Source organism: Pongo pygmaeus, chromosome 3 (assembly GCF_028885625.2).
Source record: "Pongo pygmaeus isolate AG05252 chromosome 3, NHGRI_mPonPyg2-v2.0_pri, whole genome shotgun sequence".
Taxonomy (NCBI): Eukaryota; Metazoa; Chordata; class Mammalia; order Primates; family Hominidae; genus Pongo; species Pongo pygmaeus.
The window spans coordinates 92,155,661-92,178,080 of record NC_072376.2 but is presented as its reverse complement, the minus strand read 5'-3'; the positions used below and the strand labels follow the sequence as shown (position 1 = coordinate 92,178,080).

Genomic DNA, 22,420 nt, shown 5'->3' with positions numbered 1-22,420 from the left:
CCTAGTGAGATGAACACGGTACCTCAGATGGAAATGCAGAAATCACCCGTCTTCTGTCTCGATCACGCTGGGAGCTGTAGACCAGAGCTGTTCCTATTCGGCCATCTTGGCTCCTCCCACAATTTCTTTATCCATTTATCTGCTGTTGGATACTTAGGTTGTTTCCATATCTTGGCTACTGTGAATAAGGCTGTAATCAACATGAAAATGCAGATACCTGTACAGTTACTATGCATTCCCAGCTCAGGCATTTTTGCTTGGCATAGGAATACAAAGATAAAAGACTTAGATAATAAGTTAGAGTAACTTCACAGCAGATTTCCTATATAAGAAATGTAGTTGGACTTCTTAGTTTATTTAAAAATACCTACAGATGTGATATGTTCAACTGTTTTCATATTTGATGAAATAGTTTTTTTAATAATCGTTAAATATGCAAGTCTTTACAAATGTTTTTACATTTTCATGTTTCTTTCTAAGCTTAAAATCAGATTTCTTTATTTGCTTTGATATGGCAATCATCTTCCTCCTCATCCCACCCATGTAAGCTAACAGAACCTGCTAGATAGAAACTTTGACCTGTGGTTTGTGAAATGATAGGATTAGAGCTAGAGCCTTCTGACATCAATGTAGGCACATTCCTATCTCATCAATAACATGGTATAACAAACTTTTTATAGAAATGGTTGGGATTGCTATGTTTTGGTAAATTGAATATCATGGTTAACTAAATTCCTTCAGAAACATAGACAAGAACATGTGAACCAAATATAGGGTGTTAATTCTTAAAGATATTGGATACATATTCTTATTTAAAAGTATTTATTGATTTATTGAACATAAACTAATCACTTAATTAATTCAGCAGAAAATTATCTAGAAAGTTTGCCATAGCCATTATTTTGAATATCAATTTTGATGTACAATTATTCCAAGGTAAAGCACATAGGATAGGACATTGAAGTCATTGTTTAAGGATACACTGATTGATGGTAGATATTTCCTGAGTCCACTTTGTTAGGTATAGTTCGTCTTTTTCTCATAAATGTGAAAAGCAACCAAAGAAAAATGCTTTAAAAATTCTTCATGTCTGAAGAACAGCTGAATGACATTAATATTTTCTTTGTCAGACTTCAGTTGCTTAAAACTTACCTTGTTCATAGACACCACCTCTGTGATAATGCAATTAAGCAGGTAGATGAACTTTGTTACACTGATAGTACTCAGTGGTTACTGCTAATTAATTTATTCACTGGCTGATTTGTAAAGGTGTTATTTTTAATGTCACTCAATAAGATGTGACCCCAGTCATACAAAGAGAATGACTCTCTTGATATAATCTTTTAAAAACTGGAAATAAATATTGTAGAACCGGAACAATGTCAAATCAACTGTGGAAAATGTAGGTCCTGGAAATTAGTATTATTATAGCAAAGAGATTATGTTTTTGTTAATTTTGAGTCTCAATAACCTTCCCGATTGAAGGTTACTATAAAGTAACACATTTACATGTTGTTAGCATTTTAACCAATATTTGTGCCTGGAATTCAAATTTGCTTTTTCTTATTTCCATATGCTCTGTTTTAAACATATGTTAAATTATATATTTAAAAATAGAAGTGCCCAAGAAACCTGCATAAATTTTTTTTATTATCAAAGGCTTTAATGCCATCATCATTCAAAAAAAAAAAAAAAAGAAAAGAAAGAGTGACTGTAATTTAAGTCTGTAAAACAGACTTTTAATAGCACCAAATAGAATGAACAGCTGGCTTGCTTTTTGCAAGGTGCATTGATATTGTCAGAAGAAACTAAATAAAAACGCTGATACAGTTGTCCAGGTTTGGGGTTTGCCTGCACAAGAATATTTTATTCATTCAGCCTTCTCTAAGTTCAAAAGATTGGTGTTGACTTTGATGAAAAGATACAATGATACATATTTAGAATGACCGATCTTTCACGTTTAAATCTAAAAAATGTGCTGCTGCAGCTGGATTTTTCTCAGGGATGCCATTCAAACAAAATGTTACATTGTCATCTCATATAGCTTTTCTATCTGTAATGATAGGATGTTAGGTGAGAGTATGACAGTTCAGCACAATTTTTATTATGGTATTGTATGATACATGAACACTAGGACCTTTTTTGTTTGTTTCAGTCACCAAAGATGTATTTTCAAGTGAAAATATTTTGAAATAGAATTTTAGTTGTTTCACTTAAAAACTATAGCAGAGGTTAAATTTAAAGGAAGTAAGCTTTGTGAACACTAGATTTTTTGTAGTTTCAGTTTTCTATACTTTCATGTTCCCAATGCTAAAGAATCTCTGTGTTCTAGTCCTGCCATGGAGTTACTAATTTTTATAAAAATCTCTTGCCAAAAGAAGAACAACTCTGATAATGCATTAGAGATTAAGAACTTTTTCATTAACTTTAAAAGTGCTATAGTAATTGAAATTGGTTTATCCAGTTATGTTTCATTTCTATTTATTCATTTTAGACACAGGGTTTTGCTCTATCACCCAGGCTGTAGTGCAGTGATGTGATCATAGCTCACTGCAGCCTCAAACTTCTGGTTTCAAGCAGTCCTCCTGCCTAGGCCTCCCAAAGTTCTGGAATTACAGGCTTGAGTCACTTTACACCTGGCCTTTTTCATTATTTTAAAGAATGCTTTTAACCTTTTAAAAATTCCAAATCTTTACTTGTTGATGAAATACCCAGTACTTAAACCTTTACACTTGTCAGCAAATGCCATGAATTTTGAGAGCATTTTAAAAATATGTATTTGGGCATGGACATAAAGATGGAAATAATAGACACTGAGGACTCCAGAAGAAGAGAGGGAGAGAGGAGGGAAAATGTTGGAAAAACTACCTGTTGGCTACTATGTTCACTATTTGGTGATGGGTTCACTGGAAGCCCAAACCCCAGCATTATGCAATACACCCATATAACGAACCTGCACACGTACTCCCCAGATCTACAATTAAGACAATATACGTTTGTGTTTTTGGAAATCTTCATGAATTGTGCTTTATTTTCTTTTTCAAATTTAATAATGTTAATAATCCATAAATACAGAAGGATTCCTCCCTGATGCATAACTTGGTGTCTGGAGTTGTATCAACACAGATAGAGACAGCGCATGTGCTCTGCCACTTGTGTGAAGAAAAACCATGCTTCTTCTACAAGTATTTATTTATTTGACAGGGAATAACAGAGGCATAAAGGAAAATAAATACCTATGAAGTCAGTTAACTGTGCACTGATTTAAACACTTTCACTACTTCATTATACGTGTACATGTGGTAATGACCACTTTTGCTTGTCGAAGTGTGTGTTCTATTTCGATCTAAGACTCACAATGGCCTTAGAATATATATTTCATCCCCATCTTTTCTGTCTCTTGGTAGCTTCAGCATGAAGCAGACCCCACTTCCTACCATCTGCTTTCTCCTTGGAACTGACGCCAAGGTCAGCTCCTCTCTGATGCCTACTTGTTTCCTGACTTAGAACACTTGCATCCTGTAGTTCAGCCACTTCCCTATTAATTACTGGGCCACACATACAGGAAGCAGAACATCTAGGCCTACTTGAATATTCATGTGACTAAATAAGCCAGGAAGACTTTTGCCTGTGGAATGTTTACTACTATTGTTTCCCTACAAGTCAGTTAGCAAAAACTGAAATATCATTTTGTAGTTTTGTGTTTGTGTTTTTAGACAAGTCGACCATTGTATTTTGTTTTATGGCTTGCTAGTCATTGTGTTATTACATTGAAACTTTCAATATTCATACAGATGCAATACCAATTATATGCTTTAGATAGCTATTGACTACCTATATCAAATTTAATATTTCAAGCCCAGTAGTGATCATTCATTCAGCTAATATTTTCAAGCACTCATCCTATAGGATGAGCACTGTTTTAAGCACTTGTAAAATGATAGTGAAAAAGAAACATGGAGCTTACAGTCTAGGAAGGAAGATGGATGTTAAACAAATTAGATTTGTTTGTTTGTTAAACAAATTAGATTTGTTTGTCAAAAAAAATTAGAAGTGTTAACACTGAATCGACTTTGCTGTTATCCAAAGTCTAATTATATTATCTGATTTATCTAAGATAATACGTTAATTATATTCTTTTTGTTTTAGAAAGCCATTTTGGCTTAGAATATAATTTTTTGCAGCTAACCTTGTATTTGTATCTTTGTCTCTATACGTCTGTGTTATCTATGTATCTACACGAGCTCTAGACCCAATATTTGACTTGTAGGTAGACCTGAATTTCAGTTTCATGTTCTTGGATTTATGTAGAGTTATTACATGTATGTCTTCAGCATTCTTTAGTTCTCTGGATCAAGAAGCAAACTGTTCTTTTTACATAAATGTAACTTAATACATATTAGTTTTTAGTCAGTTAGTATTTTGAAACACTATCATAATTATGTCTCTACTTATTTGAATGTATCTGTATGCTTGTATGTGTTAAATGTTTAACCTTTGAAAGCTTACATTTTTCATTTTAGGGATTAATTATATCTCTAGAGATGGTTTAATAATTCCATAACTTTTTTTAACACTTACTCATGTTAGTTAACATAAGTTGTTTAGACTAGGAATGCCTGCATTCATTAAGGACAAAATTGATGTTTGTTTAGTTTCTTTACAAACTGTGAGCAAGGAATTACCATTAAATGCCATTGTATATTCATTGATCAGTGAAATGACATTTGGGTCACAGTGGCATCTGTGTTTACAATATAAATCCCTGTGGCTATGAATGAAAGGCTTGTTTAGACCTGCATCTGCACATAAAAGTAGGGATTTCATGCTGTTATCAGCCTAATTTTAGCCTATAGAATTTCAAGTTTGCTAGAAGTTTTGCTCTCCATGGTATAAGTTTAGCAAGAAAAGTCATTTGCTGCTCTAGCAGTTTAGAATGTGGAAGTATGGTGTGCAGAGTTTTAATCCATATAACTTATATGTTATTAAAATATATACATCATTTTATATTATACATCTGTAATAAATATTCAAAATTAAATAGTGATTTGGGATTTATTACATCTTATTACTAGATGTAATAAATGACCTCAGTAATTGTTTAAAATTGTTTTTCTCAAATATAATAAAAATACCTAAGGCATAAATCGATTGTCCAAAAATTGAATATATATACACACCTCTTCCATTGGAACTAAATATGTGGAATGTGTTCACTAAACACTTGCTGTGGTGAAAAACCAACCAACCAACAAACAAACAAACAAAAACACAGCATCACAGTAACTTAAGTTTCCAGTTAAAGATTTAGGCAGATTTTCCATAAAAAATTTTTATTTGTAAGCTTTCAGAAAGTAATCTGTAATTGCCCTTCAAAATAAAGCTTCAAAAATGTACATTTCTACAAAGTTTTATCCATAAAACATCAATTCAGAAACTTAAAGTGAAGTTTTATAATATTTGTGCTAAATCAGTTAGTCTTAAATTGTATAGGAATTTAGCTGTTTGGCAAAATGACCCAAAGAGCTATGGACATTTTTAAGTAGAGACAGCTAATGAAAATCTATATGAATCCAGTGGAGGCTTTTAGTTATTAATTTTTTGACTAGGACAGTATATGTTGTTTTAGAGTCCTAAAAGTGAGGATTTAATTCTTAGAAACCTAACTTAGCTAGGAATAAATCATTGCATCACTAGAGCCATATACATTAGGAAAATCTCAATAAATGTTTTTCAATGTTGATATATAAACATTCAGAATTTCTCTTTAAATGTGCCAAAAGCAACTTGATAATGCAAATGAATTTTCTTAATGCCTAATTTTCTAAGAAGAAATACACGAATTGCATGTAAACTTTTTGCTGTGTGGTGTTAACAAGTGAGGTTAAAAAATTTTAAGTCTAGAAATACTGTAGCAAAAAATTACTATTTTTATGCTAGCATTCTTCCACTCTAATCAAACTAATTTATACTGTTTCCCACCTGATAGTGATGTAATATGCCTTTCATTTGGATTTTTTTCTAAATGCATGATTCAAATATAGATTTTGTTTGCAATCAGCCATTATTTGACATGAAGATTGTAGTTTGGATTCTTTAGTCTGATATTGTCTGATGGGTATTTTTGCTTGTTTTGTGCTTTGTACATGTGAATCTTAAGAATTTGAAATATAAGTCACTTATCTTAACTCCATCTGCAGTAAAAGAGATGAGAATGGATCCAGATGTTAATTTTGTATAATTAGTAATGTGCTTTAGAAAAAGATTTATAAGTGACTGCTACCAGGCTTTGTATAGTAAGATCTCTGCCTTCTGTTTGACCTCATCTTCTACTTTCTGCATTGCTCACTGTGTTCCTGCCACATTATCTGTCTGCCTTTTCCACAGATATGACAAAGATGTTTTCCCCACAGCCTTTGCCCTTGCTGGTTTCTCTACCACCTATATACTTCTTATAAAATTGCAACTTCTCCAGCACTCATCCCCAACACACGTATATACTGATATTCTGTACCCTTTTACTCTGATTCAGATTTGCCTTTTAATTTTGGCATAGATTATTCATAGGTAGTGCTATGTACTTTACATTGCATCACATAAGATGTTACATGTTTAATGATACCAAGATTGATCAGAGGAGGCAGGTAGTAAAAGCCTGATCCATCATATTGATTGCTGTATATTTTTGACATGAAGCCATTAGTCTTTGATTAATTTCTTTCATTTTGGCATAATATGTCCCAGATGCATCTTTTACATTTTCTGTTCCAAAACTGGAATCAATGATTCAACTCCAAGGAGTCCTAGATTTGTTTTTAGTATATAATGGTATTTAGAGAAAACATTTTGAGTACTAGGGGTGCTAATTTTTACTGTCATTGCTTTTAGGCCTTTTCAGCAGGCAGAGCTAGGAAATTCAGTAGTTTTGGGAAAAAAAAATGGTGAGTTAATAGTATATTACAATTCCCACTTAGCATTAAAGGATTTTACTGAATATTTTTGAATTTATACTCACATCTGTTTTCTCCAACATGAAAAATCTTAGTCTTAACAATATTAATGTAATTCTTATCTGCCCTATCATTTTATATATATATTATATGTATTAGGGTTCTCTAGAGGGACAGAACTAATAGGATAGATGTATATATATAAGGGAGTTTATTAAGGAGTATTGACTCACACGATCACAAGGTGAGGTCCCACAATAGGCCATCTGCAAACTGAGGAGCAAAGAAGCCAGCCCAAGTCCCAAAACCTCAAAAGTGGGGAAGCTGACAGTGCAGCCTTAGTCTGTGGTCAAAGGTCCAAGAGTCCAAAAGCTGAAGAACTTGGAGTCTGATGTTCGAGGGCAGGAAGTATCCAGCATGGGAGAAAGATATAGGCCAGAAGACTAAGCCAGACTAGTCTTTCCATGTCCTTCTGCCTGTTTCTACTCTGACCATGCTGGTAGCTGATTAGATGGTGACAACCCAGATTGAGGGTAGGTCTGTCTTTCCAAGTCCACTGACTCAAATGTTAATCTCCTTTGGCAACACCTTTGAAGACACACCCAGGAACAATACTTTGCATCCTTCAATCCAATCAAGTTGACATTCAGTATTAACCATCACATTATATAACTATGAATTAATAACAAATATCAGTAAAATTAAGACTGGTGAATTAAGTAAAACATTTCTTTGCTTCTCCATTTATCCTTAGTTCATATTCTAATGTTGCTATACAGGCAAAATACTGCGTTAAGTCACTTGAAATATTTATTTTCTGTGTGTGGTCTTGTGTCCACTTTATTTGTTCCAGTTCTTAAGTTTACTGTATTTGATTTCTGTTTGCCATATCCATTCTTTTTTCTTCTGTTCCTCCTTTTCTTCCTCTTTTAGATTAACATTAATTTTTTTCTTCTATGTTCTATCTCCTCTGTCATCTTTTTAGCCATTTCTCTATCTTGTTTTTCATTGGTTGCTCTGGAAATAACAATATACTTTAACTTTCAGTATAACATCAAATAATATTAAAATAGTTCAAGAACAATATGCAAACATTGCAGTGGTATAATTTCCATTTTTTTCTTTCTGTTCCTTATGCTCTTATCATGTATTCTACTACTACATATGTTATGAATTCAATATGTTATTATTTATTCCTTTAAGTAATAGTGTCATAAAAATTTATTTTCTTTATTTATGTTACTTGTGTATTTAGTCACATATTTACTATTGTGTTTCTCTATTTCTTCCTGCAAACCTGAGCTTCCATCCCTGGTGTCTTTTTTCTTCAGTCTCAAGAACTTTTCGCACTTGTTAAAAGCTATTGTGGATAAATGATCTCAGATTTTGTTTGTCTGAGAATGTCTTTATTTTTAAAGGGTATTTTCTCTGAATGGAGACATCTTAGTTGATATTTTTCCCCATTTACCATTTTAGAGAGTTCCATAGCCTCGTGTCCTCCATTGTTTCTAATAAAAAGTCAACTGTCATGCTTATCACCATTCCCTCTTTATATCTTACTGTGGGGCAGGGTAAGGGGAAAGAGCTATGCTTTCATGACACTCTTGGTTTTCAGAAGTTTAACTCTATATTCCCTGGGTTTCTATGTATTTATCCTTCTCAGGGTTAACTGAGTTTCTTTGATCTATAAGTTTGTCTTCTATCAATTCTAGGAAGTTCTGAGCATTTATTTTTCAAGTAGTTTTTTAGCCCCATTTTTTGTCCTCTCCTTATGGGACACTTATTACTTATATGACAAACCATTGGATATTGTCTCATAGGGCTCAGATTCTCCTTAGTTTTTTTTTCTTTATTTTTTAATTTGAACAATATCTATTCTCCTACCTTCAAATTCAGTGAGTGTTTCTTCTGCTATGTCCATTCTACTTTAACACCAATCAAATACATTATTTCTGATATTGTATATTTTCTCTTTAGTTTTGGTATCCTATTATTACAGTTTCTTATTTATAGTTTCCATTTCTTCTGATGTTCCCAGTATCTTTATGCATGTTACCTACCTTTTTTGCCAGATCTTTTAATATTTTTATCATAGCTATTTCAAGTCCGTGTCTATTAACTGCAACATCTAAACCACCTATAGATTTTCCTATATTATCTGTGTTTTCATTGATTATGAGTCATACTTTTATGCTTCTTTGTGTGTACCATAATTTGTAATTTTATACTAGATATTGGGAATTAAAAAACAGACTCGTCTAGATAACATTTACCCTTAGAAAAGCACATACCACTTCCTTTGTCCTGTTGCTAATCTGTAGTTAAGTTTTACTCTTACTTATTTTTAGTTCACTAGTAGCTTTCATGAATTTGAGTGTAGGATTAAGGATTTGCCTTCAGTAGAGAGTTATCTCTCTCTCTCTTTTTCCATTATAGTTCATCAGCAAGCTTGTAAAGTTGCAGCAGAGGTCTCTTTTCTCTCTAACTGCCACAGTCCCCTTAACTGGCCAAACTTTCTGTACCTTGGGAGACCCACTTTCAAACTGATTTTCTGCCTGCAGACTTGGACTGGCCAATGAAGAGGGCCCCATGAGTTTTGGTGGGCTATTTCTCAGTTCTGCTTCCAGGTTTCAGCAGGCTGCCACCTTGTGGTTGGGGAAGGCTCTGGGTCCCTCAGGGCTATTTTTTTTTCTTTCCTCTTGCCATGTCCCAAACCTTCAGTGGGCTGCTTCTATTCCTTTTGGGAAGGCTCCATGTGCCTTTGGAGAAGGAAATATTTCTCTACCCTCTTGCCTTTCTCCCAGCCTTCAGTTGACTACTTCTTGGCTCTCAGAGAAAGCCTCAGATACTGTGGTAGGACCTCTCCACACCAGCTTTCCTGCCATGTTCTATGCTTTTGGCAGGCCTCCGCCTTGCACTTAGTGAAGGTTATTTTAATTTGTTGGGATTTCTTTTTATTGTGTAACTGTTTTTCAAAAGTCAAACTTTTACATGTTTGTGTTTAATAGCATATAACAAGATATATTGAAATTTATCTCATTTACATTCTTATTCAGTCTACTCTGTACCTCTCACCTGTTGCTAAACATTTTCAAATGAATTTTTTTCTTTCTCTTTAAACACTAAGCATATATTAATGCTAGTGTATCTTTCTTTTTTGTAATATAAAAGATGCTATAGTGTGTATACGATATGCTCCTTCATTTTAACCCCCTTCATAAATCCTGTTCATCATTCCACAATGGTGTATACAAATTTTCCTCATTCTTTCTAACAGATGTATATTATTTATAGCATTCCATTTTCCATCTGTATCTTAGTTTATTCGACTTTTCTCTTACTGGTGGACATTTGGATCATTTTCAATTTCTTGTTAACACCAGTAATGCTACAATATGCATAAATTGCTTTCTGTTTTTTTATTGCTTTAAGGTTATATTATGAGCGATTTTTTTTACTATTGATTTAAGATCTATGACATTATCTGTATTCTAATTGAGATTAGAAAGCAGAAAACAATTTCTACATGATCTACTATGTGCCTCACAAAATAAATGTTAAGCAACTAAAAAGGTATACAGAATTCTGTCCTGGTTGTATCTATATCTATTTATTAATACCTTTGGGGCATCTACCTCCCATTTTGACTTATTAGGAAGCACAAAAGAAGGTATTTCCAACAAAGATTTTTATAGATATCTATATCTACATCTAGATATGTATCTTATTTGGAATTAATAATTTAGAAGCATCTATTTCATCTTATGCGGTGTGGTTTAGGTGTATCATTAACTGCCAACTGTATGCCTGAATTTCAACAAATATTTAAAAACAGGTATTTGCAAAATAAATATTAACCATATGTATAGAGTCACTAAAATTTTGCAGGTGCCATGACAGATTAAAGAGACTGAACAAAAAACATTTAAAGGTAAATTTTTCAGCCAAACTCAGAACTTCTCTTCATGACATCTACTGAATATCCATATGGTGTGTGGTCTCTACTGTAAAATTGGACATTTATAGGTTGAGCTTCCATTAGAAAAGAGCATGTGGAATTTATATTTCAGCTCAAAATTTTGCAGTTTTATTTAGAGCAAAGGATAGCACGGATTCTTTATATATATATATATAGAGAGAGAGAGAGAGAGAGAGACAGAAACAGAGACAGAGAGAGAAAGATGTGATACTACATGCCTTTTCTTCAGTTCTGTATCTCTGTTTGCTACAGAAAATCTCTACTCAAAATCCCTATTGTGTTCTCAAGTCTCTCCTTATATCAGTGATTTCCTGGACCTCTTGATTTGTCTCTGTGTCTATGTGTGTGGATGCTTTGTACACAATTTTAGATTTGAAACACTCTTTACTGTCGTACACAACATGAAGGTTTAGTAACCTTTTTTTAGAAGTGATTTATAAATAAATCAGCTATCTGTGTTTGAAAAGTCTAAACTGAAGTGCCGTTGTTTGCTTCAGCTTGTCAATGGATATTTATGAGGTGAGCATAATACTATAACAGTTATAGCAGTGAAATACATCCTGTGCAGATAGCTAGTAAAGGAGCTCACAAGTGTTCATGCCAGTGGAATTTTAATGCTCAAGAGATGGGAGACATAGCACTTGCTCTGGTTAATGCTGCTATTACCGGCCACGGTGAAAATGAGACAGTGAAGTCAGTTTTAAATATTGCAGTGGAGTTGGGGTCTCTATGCCTAGGCAACAGCAAATACATCAGTTCCTACTGTTGTCATATTTTCACCTCTTGGTTTATTTAACTGCAGAGTAGTAATGTAATATCAGACATTTTTCTTCAGGGCATCTCCTTTCCCTTCTTACTTATTATGAGGCTCTTGAGAAGGTTTTGCTAGCAACAATTCCTGGGAAAATGTCAATAAGCTTCTCACTCTAAGATATACTAATCATTGCCTGAAAATTATTTGAGTGAAGTTAAAGATTCCGATTGTGAGTTTAGCTTTTATTATGACCAGACTTTTGTTTGTGTCATATCCTTGGTACATTCTGTATCTTCTTATACAGAAGAAAAGTTTGTAATAGAGTAAAGTTTCCACACAGAACTGTGCTCTTTGTGATGAAACTGTTAATACATTCCAATTTGTAAAGAATTATATTGTGCTTACTTTTGCCTAGCAGGCAAAGAAAATGAAGTTTTCAGTCTTCAGACAGATTTGTTATCATAGAAGAACTTTGGGATTATGTGAAGAATAGTATGGTTTCACCATGCTTGCATGTATAAACTTCAAGTTCATATTAATTTTTCAACTTAGTTCAGGTTAAGTTCAAATTAATGATTATTTGACATCATGAGGTATCTACAGAGTACCTCATTAAGCCCTAAGAGAATAAGAAAAAGCAACATAGAAAGCATATGGTCTTTTTGCGTAAGGTACAGGTTTAGGCAATTCTTTATTGGAGGATTGTAGAGGTTAAGAGGGGTTCAGATATTCTCCATGACTGAGAAATTTAAGAATCAAGAAAGAAACCTTTATTAGTTTACATTTGCTTATACCTAGTCTACTTCTAAAGAAGTATTGAGAAAAAATATAGTCAAACCTCAGAAGAACAAAAATTGAGAAATAATAATAAGCCAAAGTAAAGATATGGTTATAGCAGAAAATGTACACCAAGGCTACCAATTGCTTTTAGGACGTCTTATAAATCTGAGCTTCCTAAAAGCCAAGACATAAAGAGAAAGAGATTAAGTTGTATAGTTGCCATTATATAATAAAAGAGAAACATATGAGCTTACCACAATTGACAAACTTTTTCCTAGCTCTGAACACCAAGGAGAATTGGTCCCTTAATATCAGTATCCTTAATAGCAATTTTTCAAAATGATAATTCTCCTCATAGGGCTCTTCATATAAGCAAAAAAGAGAGAATGCTATATTGTTTATGTAGATCTACGAGAAGATCTAAAGAAAAGAAATCAAGTCTATAATACAGATAGTTTACTAGTGATCTGACTTGACACAGGCATGAAAATATCTGGACTATTAGTTATCAAACTACATTTTTAGCACAGACAAAATCTTATACTGAATTGCAATTTTAAAAGATAGATGAGAGTGGAGCATTAGGTTTGAGAGGCCTGCAGTTGTGCCTGCTTGTTCCCTTCTCATGCACTACCCCAGCCACAGTGACCTCTGAGGCACCTTGCAGAAAAGCCACAGGACTTCATGGTTTACACTATGAGAAAACCATTGACCTAGAGAAATAAATGGCTAGCATTCCACTTAGAGTCAACTGGGAGTAGTTTTGCCAACTGATAGGGAGAGAAAGGATTCTAACATTATTACAGGTAAATACCTGAGGTATAAATATTCTATATTGTTAATTGCATAGAGAAATTATATGCCCTAGATATTGGGTATGTGGTTAAAAGTTTGATGTGGTGTGAAAATTAAAGAGCCTCTCTTACATTTATTTCAATGTAATGAACTCCAGCTTGCACAGGGCATGAGGTAGGTTGTACATGTGTGCTGACATGCACTTAAAGACATACACACAAACACATTTTTAACAATTAGATAGCCAGTTGTGACCTTGCCAAATGCTTTAACAGGCATTTTATTGAAACTGTTATAATTTTGTATGATAAGAAGAAAATGCTGACAGTGGATTATAAGATTTATTAATAAATTTTCTACCATATAAATGTGCTCTTGAGTCAAACTGCATTACAGTGGGTACACCAGGATAGTAATTGTAAAATACAACCCGAAGATGAGTAAAAGAGTTAACTGACGGACACATTCAGTGCTGAAAAGCTTTGGCATAGCCGGAAGTTGGTGGTGATTCCAGAGAGTGAGTAGTTAGTTCTTGGGCTGACTTTTAAAAACATAAATATAGCTGTTTAAAAATGATTGCGTGTTTGCTGAATGAATTCACTCTTTGAAAACTAATGTTACTTTTTAATTTAGCAAATATTTGAATATGCAGAAAAGGTAAAACATAGAATGCAAGAAGTCATATGCTATCCCATTACCTGCAGCATGCTGGTGTATTGTCTATTAAAGTCTTTGCATAATTACAATCATATCATATTTTTAGTTACCATTTTTTCATCTTTAGAAAGTTTCCTTATTTTAATGGCTACATAATAGAGTAAAATAGATGAATCTGAATTTATTCAACTAGTCTCTGATTGTTGCACAGAAATAAATACAAATTGAGTATATTTTTGACTACTATAAAAATCCTATAGTAAATATATGAAATCTCAGTCTAGCCATTTTATTAGGTTAGATTCCTAAAGTGAAATTACTGAGTCAAAGAATGTAAGTTTTTAAAGACCATTTTTTATATACTTTGCTTACCATATAGTTATTGACAATTTTAACTTCCACTAGCAATGCACGAGAGTTCTTTTCTTGCCACAGAAATTCACTAATTATGTAATGTTTTCAGTATAAGTTTGCATAAAACAGTATTCTTTAGAAGGGAGGCAGTTTTATTTCTTTAAAGTCATAATTTCTATTAGGCAAATAAAATGTTGCCATAAAAAGATCATAATTTAATGATTGAATTATTAATATATACATGCACTTCTTATATGCTATACAAATTTTAAGTTGGCAAACATACTCAGAGTAATCTTATTTAGATTAATTTGCCTAATTCTTTAATATATGGAGAAAGGTCAACTACAACATAACTAATATCTGAATAATTATAATTTCTAAATTAATGTACTTTAAATTTATTTTGCTATAGCATAAAGTCAGTGATAAAATTATCTTTATTCTGCCAAACCTTAATTTTTATAAATATTTAATAAATTCTACTTCTAAATTTTTATGTCATGCAAAATTAATAAATTTAACAATGATTTTATTGAATCCAAAGAGTATTATATTCCCAAACCAAAATAAGGTAATATATTTATAGTTCATTTTAAACTAATGCAGACACTAATTTAATTCAATTTTATATTGACTAAATGTTGTTATTGTTAAAGTTTATTATTCAATGATTTATAAGGCATGATATCAAATTCAAGTTGGTTGTATTGATTGCCTAATTGAGTAAGTAGTGTGGGTGCTACCTAAAGCATTACAACAACAGTATATTTAGATTTTACTCATGATTTACATGCATGATTAGGGCATGATTTTAAATCAAGAAAATTATTTAGAAAGAATATTTAATTAAATTTTCAGAAAATAGAGAAAATTAATATTTTCTTCATAATAATAACATATATTACATGTTATATTATTCTCTAAACACTTATGCCACCTGAGTTCCAGTTTGTCGATTACTTTGTGAAATACAGGCATAATATTATACATTCATTCATTTTAACTCTTGCTCATGGAAATCTTATGTTCCTCTATTTTGGCATATTAAAATGTTAGAATGGTTTATTTTAGAGTCTATGTAATCCTGTCACCTGATACTAGTATTAGCCTCTATATAGAGAATAAAGTATTAAAATTATAATAAATATAGGTCTATATGTATTCTTCTATATATTTAGCTTACATTTAATAGTTTCTTAGTAAATCATTTAGTTAACTTTTGTTATTTTTAGCACTTGTATTATTTGTTATAAAAGTGAAATAGTCCCAGAAAAAGAAACATTATTAACTAATAATACTTTCCATTCTGTACAGTTCTTTGATGAGTTGTATGTTCAAGCTATTTCATATTGCTTTGCTTGCTACCTTGATAACATACCTTTATTGTGTAGGCAGTAGAAGCATGAGGATATGACAGACTTGTAAGCCTTGTCATATTCCATTTCCTGCAAATAAAAATTGCTCTGTAGTGTTCTGGCATTGACTTCTTGCTGTAATATAAATGGCAGCCCAAACATCCATGACCTTAAACATAATTAGCGTTATCACTAATGTGTGTTTTGTAAGCTAGTATTAGGTATAGTTGAAGGACGATGCTATCTGATCATGGTCAGTTACAACCGGGATGTGTTGCCTTGTTTTTAGAATTTTCTGGTAAGCGGATGGCAGCAGCCAATATGAAGTAATTGCCTGGAAGTAAGACTCCTGATGAAATACTGAATAAAATATTTCCCTCTAGCCAAAAGTTTCCATTTTTCTTCATTCTTCTTTCTTACCTTTTCCTCTTTTGTGCTATTCTCATCTATTTTCTCCATATTTTCTTCTCTCCTTTTCCACTGTTTTTCTCCTTGGTAATCCTCTTTCTCTTCCTCAGATTCATACTTATTCTGTCTTCTCATTTTTGAGATCTGGCTCCACCACCAGTGGAGGTCTGTGTGATTGTGTACTCATTCATTCTTCATCCATCCATTCACTTGTTTCTAAGTAAGAAATTATTGAGTCTGCTCTATGTTAGACTTATGCAATGACATCATAGAGGGAATATGGATAACAACAATATCTGTTTTTTTTGTTTTTGTTTTTGTTTTTTTTTTTTTTTTTGAGATGGAGTCTCGCTCTGTCACTAGGCTGGAGTGCAGTGGTGCAATCTTGGTTCACTGCAACCTCCGCCTCCCGGGTTCAAGCGATTCTCCTGCCTCAGCCTCTGGAGTACCTGGGACTACAGGCGTGCGCTACCACACCCAGCTAATTTTTATATTTTTAGTAGAGATGGGGTTTCACCATGTTGGCCAGGATGGTCTCGATCTCTTGACCTCATGATCTGCCCTCCTCAGCCTCCCAAAGTGCTGGGATTACAGGCGTGAGCCACCACACCCAGCCAACAATATGTGTTTTTATTGAGAGTTTGCTATATGTCAGGCACTATTTTCAGTGCTTTATATATCTTAACAAATTTAGTCTTTACAACAGCCTTAAGAATAGGCCCATTTTTTAATATTCATTTTACTGATAAGGGAACTGAGGTACACAGTAGTTAAGTAAGTCACCCATGGTCACACAGTTAAGAAGTGGCAGAGGCTGGAAGACGTACTCCATCTTTAGAGTGCTCAGATTTAACCACTGTTATCTTTCCTTTTAGATATTTGAGCACACTATTATGGCATGATGTAGTATGGCTATAGTGGAGATGCAGTGGGATCTTTGGGAGAAGGAGTCCCACAACTGGGAAAACTGGGAAATGCTTAACAGTGACTCTTGAACAGATTTCCCAAAGTTACCTCCTTTTAAATTTTTGAAAAATAAAATTACACCCAGACATTATCAGCTGTTGATAAAAGTAAAAAGCACTGAGTCCATGATTAGAAGGGGAGAAGAGCATTTGCTTGTTTTTGTTAACGGGTGTGTGTTAAAACATATAGGTGTATATTGCATTTAATAGGTTTTTCTTTCTTTTTTTTTTTTTTGGTGCCTAAATCTAGAGACATTTGGCAGCTGATAATTTATACTTAATACCAAGCTTTGGAAGAGTTGTAATAAGGACCTCAGAGTCAAAATCAACAGAGTTTTCTTCCTTCAAGTTTCCATATCTTTAATTAAACCACATCAAATGAAATAAATAATTTAGGTCTGGAATAATTTAGGTATTGAAGTGAATTTGAGAATTTGAGTAGATTGTGAATCTCACTTGTTAAACTATCCAATTGCTTAAAGTAAATTAACACTCTACTAACCATTACTAGTCATCAACACTAAAGTTAATATGGTATATAGAACAGAAGTGGTCACAGAAGAATCCTTATATCTATATCCATTTAATAAGTGATAAAACACAAGTGAAAATAGAGGTTCATAATCAATTATTTTCAAAATTGTACAGAAAAGAGAAAACTATTACTTTTTGATCTACAAATACACAAGAAAAAGATGTCATTAATTTATATCTTTGCTGTCATAATATTCCTCATATATTTGTTCAATTCTGGAAAATTGCCAGAAGATAATATTTTAAATGTTGATCACTGTTGAATTTGCATAGTTCAAATCTATTTCTCATTGAATATATATACTACTGTGTTTTAGAAGCACTACTTTTTTTGGCTCAATTATTTGTGTATGATGTCATTTTCCTACCTGTCCCTCTTGAAAAAGTATTTCTAACCGTGAAACATAACGTGTTGTGAAAATAACACTTTTATTGTTTTATTGTGTTTTGGCAACATACATAGCTCCCTTAGCTAATCTAGAGAAGAGCACCTCTTCACTTAATATGCACTCTAAAAATCTTGTTTGAAAGTTCTAGGTAACACAAAAATACAGTCTGAGTACATGAGCTATGACTTGTATCAGTAAGGAATTTTGACCTCATTTTAATCTGATCTTCTATCTGCTGTTGTCCTACTTCCTTTTGCACTGATATGATTTGTAGACATTAACACAAAGTAATAAAAATTGGCAATTGTAGTAATAATGTTGCTTCCGAAAGTATTTAAAAGACAGATAATTTGATGAATGTTTGCCTTTTAGCAAAAACTAATGGAAACTCCTAGCTCTGTTTTGTTTTTATGCTTTTCTGTTTCTTCACTAATTTCTGAAATTTTCAAATTTAGTGAGCAGTCATTTTTGAGAGTAAAATGGACAAAAATTCGCTTTTATATTCCAACCATTCTTCTTCAACAATGTTTTGTTGCTTTTGAATTTTATCATGCTTTAGATATTAAAAACAAACTTACATTTAGAGGGAAATAAAGAGACACTCTAAAATCTAAAATGCTTTGAGAGCAGCTATTGTAAGAAATACAGAAATCTCAATAGGGTGATAATCCTGACCCTAACTTAGAAAGCACTGTGCTAGCTTTTGGCTGGTTGAGGAATCTGGGAATGATTTAGGTGGTACAGTGGATCAGTAGTGTCATACCAAAGAGAGAAAAGGAAAGTATCTTTTTATCACTAATTGGAAACTTTGTTTTCAAATATTTCTTGGATTATTTACAATACACATGGAACAGTGTGTCCACACAACCTTCACAGAAGTGTTAAGAAATTAGAATGGCAAATCCTCTTTAGAAATGTGTAAGTGCAAATAGTCACCATTTGAAATGAACACATCATGATGGTGCGCAGTGGTGAGAAATGGTCAGTAACAATGGACATGATTTTGCAAAAATCCTTCATAAAATGGAATTACAAAGAGATGACAATCCCTTTTTTGGGATTCCTCATCCTCAGTCTCTTACTGCTTACTAAATGTGATCCTCATGTATGCATTTCAGGAGCACCAGCTTGCATAAGAGAATATTTTCATTTTAATTCATTAAATAAAGAAGTATATTGGGTTGTGGCTTTGATATTTTTATGGCCATGATAGTAACGCTGTATTTTAGATAATAGTAACAAAATCTATTTCCGTAATTGTTTTTCCATATTAATTATACCATACCATCTCATAGGTGAACTTACTGTGGAAAGATCTGAATGAACCATCATGCTTTAACCCAAGAAAAAAAAATTATGACTTCATGTCTCATGTTAACATGGTACTTTCCTTGGGTAATTGTTTATTATCATGGTAGGAAAACTAGATGTTCTCATGCTTTTTCAATAATGGCTTCAATATTTCAATGTGGATTTATTTCTTTCTTCAGGGCCGGTGCATAAACTTCTCCCGAGTTCCATCTCAGTAAAAGGGAAGCAGGAAGACCAAGAAGGTATGAAGATGGCACATTTTCACATAGCTGATTTTCAACCAAATGAAAAAAATCAAGTGCATTTCAGAAGCTTTTGGAAGAGCATCTTAATTCCTCTCAGTCAGGAAATGTTTTCCCTGCCTTCTGCTTTGCTTGCGCCAAACATTTCCAAACACTTGTTCTGCCATCTACATGGGAGGTGATGAAACTCAGTGGTAACTCATGATTTATGACATTGAAAATAAAGAGGAACATTGACCTGCAGACTATGGTTTGTACAAGAAAGTTTGTTTGAATGTGTAGAAGAGGAAAAAGCAACAACAGCAACAACACGAAGATGATACCAAAACAAGGACTGCAAAACAACTAGCCATGATGGGAGACAGGAGTTTTTTACATGGAAACATGGCACTTGTGTTTTTATGTGGCAAGATCTTTATCCATAGGCAGAGTATGAAATTTCCCACCAGGCTAAGCAAATAAAGAAGTCCATTGCCTTATAGCTATGTCAGATCACAGAATCCTTCCAAGTCCTCTATCACAGTGTGCCTTATGGGAAGTTTCTGACTGGAAAATCTTGTCATTCTAACACTGAAAAGTGCACACGCATGACAAAATGTAGACAAGATGCCTCAAGGTATTGGTAGCAAGCAAGATTTTGCCCTTTAGTTTTCGAAGACACCTTTCTTTCGTTATGCACTCGGGACAAGAAAATTAATAGAGCGTTATTCCACAGAAAGACAGCCTCTAGCCAGAGATCTTGAGTGGAGTGCGAGGGACTCATGCTTTGCGAACTTGTCCCTGTGACTGGTAGATTCCCCCTTTTCCTGTGTTTAGGATTTAGTAGTGCATAAAGCATTAATATCCATAAACATACCTAGAAGTTTGTTTTGCTTTTAATTTAAAGGAAGCAGTAACCACAAAGCTTCCGCTCAGGGTTTTTTCTTTCTTCAAGTCTCCAAGGGCTCTTCAGCGTCGCAAGCCAGCAACTCTCTTTGCATGAAAATTTCAAAGTTTAATTAATATAATTAAAAGCAACAGCAAGCAGCAGCCTGTGAAGATTTTGCTCATCTTTTTTATGCCTTTTGACATTGAATGACCTATTACTGTATGCGCATTACTTGGATTTTGAGGGGCACTCTACCTTAGTTATGATTCAGTAGAGGAAAAAGACCTCCTTTCTTAAATTTACAAATTAAATCTTCAGGAGGGTCGCCATCACAAAACATTGACGATGTATGTATTATAATTTTTTAGAAAAACCACCATCATGTCACGTCGATGGTGCCAAATTATGTTAGCGTGAGCAGAAACACCATGGGGGAGGAAGGCAGCAGCTGAAGAAAAAAGCTCAAATGATCTAGTCACTTTCGATACTGTACTTCAGATGCGAAATGGATATTCGACTGGAAACCTGACAAAGTGCGCCTGCTTTGATGTGAACTGGTATAGACAATGACCAGTGGCTGGGTCAGTGGGATGTCTCTCTGCGAGCACAAAGGCTTATCAAATGACACTAAAAATAAGTTCAACAACCATCACATTGGAAGGGAGAAGGTGAACATTTCATGTTTGGCGGGCATGTGAGTGCACAAGATGGAAAGAGCGATTGGAGCATCCTGGTATAATTACCCCCATTGTGCTCTTAATGGAAATTTCAAAGGATGGGAGTATTCTGTTGGTTGGTGTCCAGGTTTGTGGCACTGTTCCAAGAGGCCTTACACACACACACAAATATATAATTTTCTATACATATATATCCTCTAGCTTGAAACTTTTGCTCAAGTTTATTTATGTCACTGGCTGGCTGGATCCAAAGTCATGTGTCCACACATTCATAAATAAAAATTTTACCTATGCCTGTGCTACCATTTCTTTAAGCCCACATAAAGCTAATGCCTTCTTGGGTTGAATATGCAGTTGTTATGCTTAGTTTCAGGGATGGAATTCTATTCAGTTCCAAAATGTCCCTCATGTTCACAGATGATACTATTGGCAGTAGCTGCATATGCAAGTGTAACTTGGAAACCTGATATAGTATACCCAACCCTTTCTGCAATGAGTTATTATATCCCTTTGTTCTGCATTTGCATCTGGAAAAAGACGTAATGTGGCTTCCTTAAATGGGCACTTCATTTCTGATGAGTGCACACCAATTATTGCTATTTTAATATCATTGAGAATACTACAGAAGCTAAAGCTATGTTTCTTTGGTAACTACTTTAAATTTCTCTAGAATTATGTAGCATACTTATATTTTGCTGCATGAACAATGTAAATTAACCTCTGCCTTTAAATGGAAAAATAACTTTCTGTAGATTGTTATACAGCTACTATCAAGAGCTCTTAATGAAGAGGAAGTGGCAATGGTCTATATGTAGACTGAAAAAATACCATTAATAAAGTTCAAAGACTGATGGAATTTCATTGCCCTTAAAGATATGAACCAGATCTGTTTTATGCTTTTCTCCAATTATACTAACTAGCAGTTGAAAAGAATTTGTTTTAAAGAGTGTTATTTTCTTACCAAAAGACCAGATCAAAAATCCCTATACTTTTCCACCAAAAGAAGATTAAAATAAAGCCATTTCTATAAATTTAATGGCACTTTATATTTTATATAGAGAAATAGCTTCTGTTTGATTTTCTGGACACCATGTCAGTCAAGATCTACTTTCTGTGTAAAAATGAATAAGTCTTGCACATAATCCATTCGTGTTGCATAAGGTTGCAAAAACAATTAAGTGGGAAATGACTCCTAACTTATGTGTCTACTCTGCCTAGAAAGAAAGTTTTGAAGGCATCTATATATATTTCATAACAATGTCTGTTCTTTATGGATTTGATCCATAAATATTTATCTATCTGAAAACTTTGATACTTGGAATGTTTTCCTTAGAGCATTTGGTGCTCCAAGAAAAAACATTTGGTGCTAAGAGTTGCAGCACTGATGCCTTTCCCCAAG

The 22,420-nt window shown here is 33.5% G+C and overlaps 1 protein-coding gene across 1 annotated transcript in view; it reads left to right on the top strand.

Annotated features, from left to right (window-relative positions):
• The window catches only part of ANTXR2 (ANTXR cell adhesion molecule 2), a 160,078-nt gene extending 138,764 nt beyond the window's left edge, over nt 1-21,314 (top strand). The window contains exon 17 of the mRNA XM_054484525.2: nt 19,414-21,314. Within this exon, the coding sequence (XP_054340500.1) occupies nt 19,414-19,452 (39 nt within the window). The 3' untranslated portion in view covers nt 19,453-21,314. The remainder of the gene's footprint in view (nt 1-19,413) is intronic.
• The last annotated feature ends 1,106 nt before the right edge of the window (nt 21,315-22,420 follow it).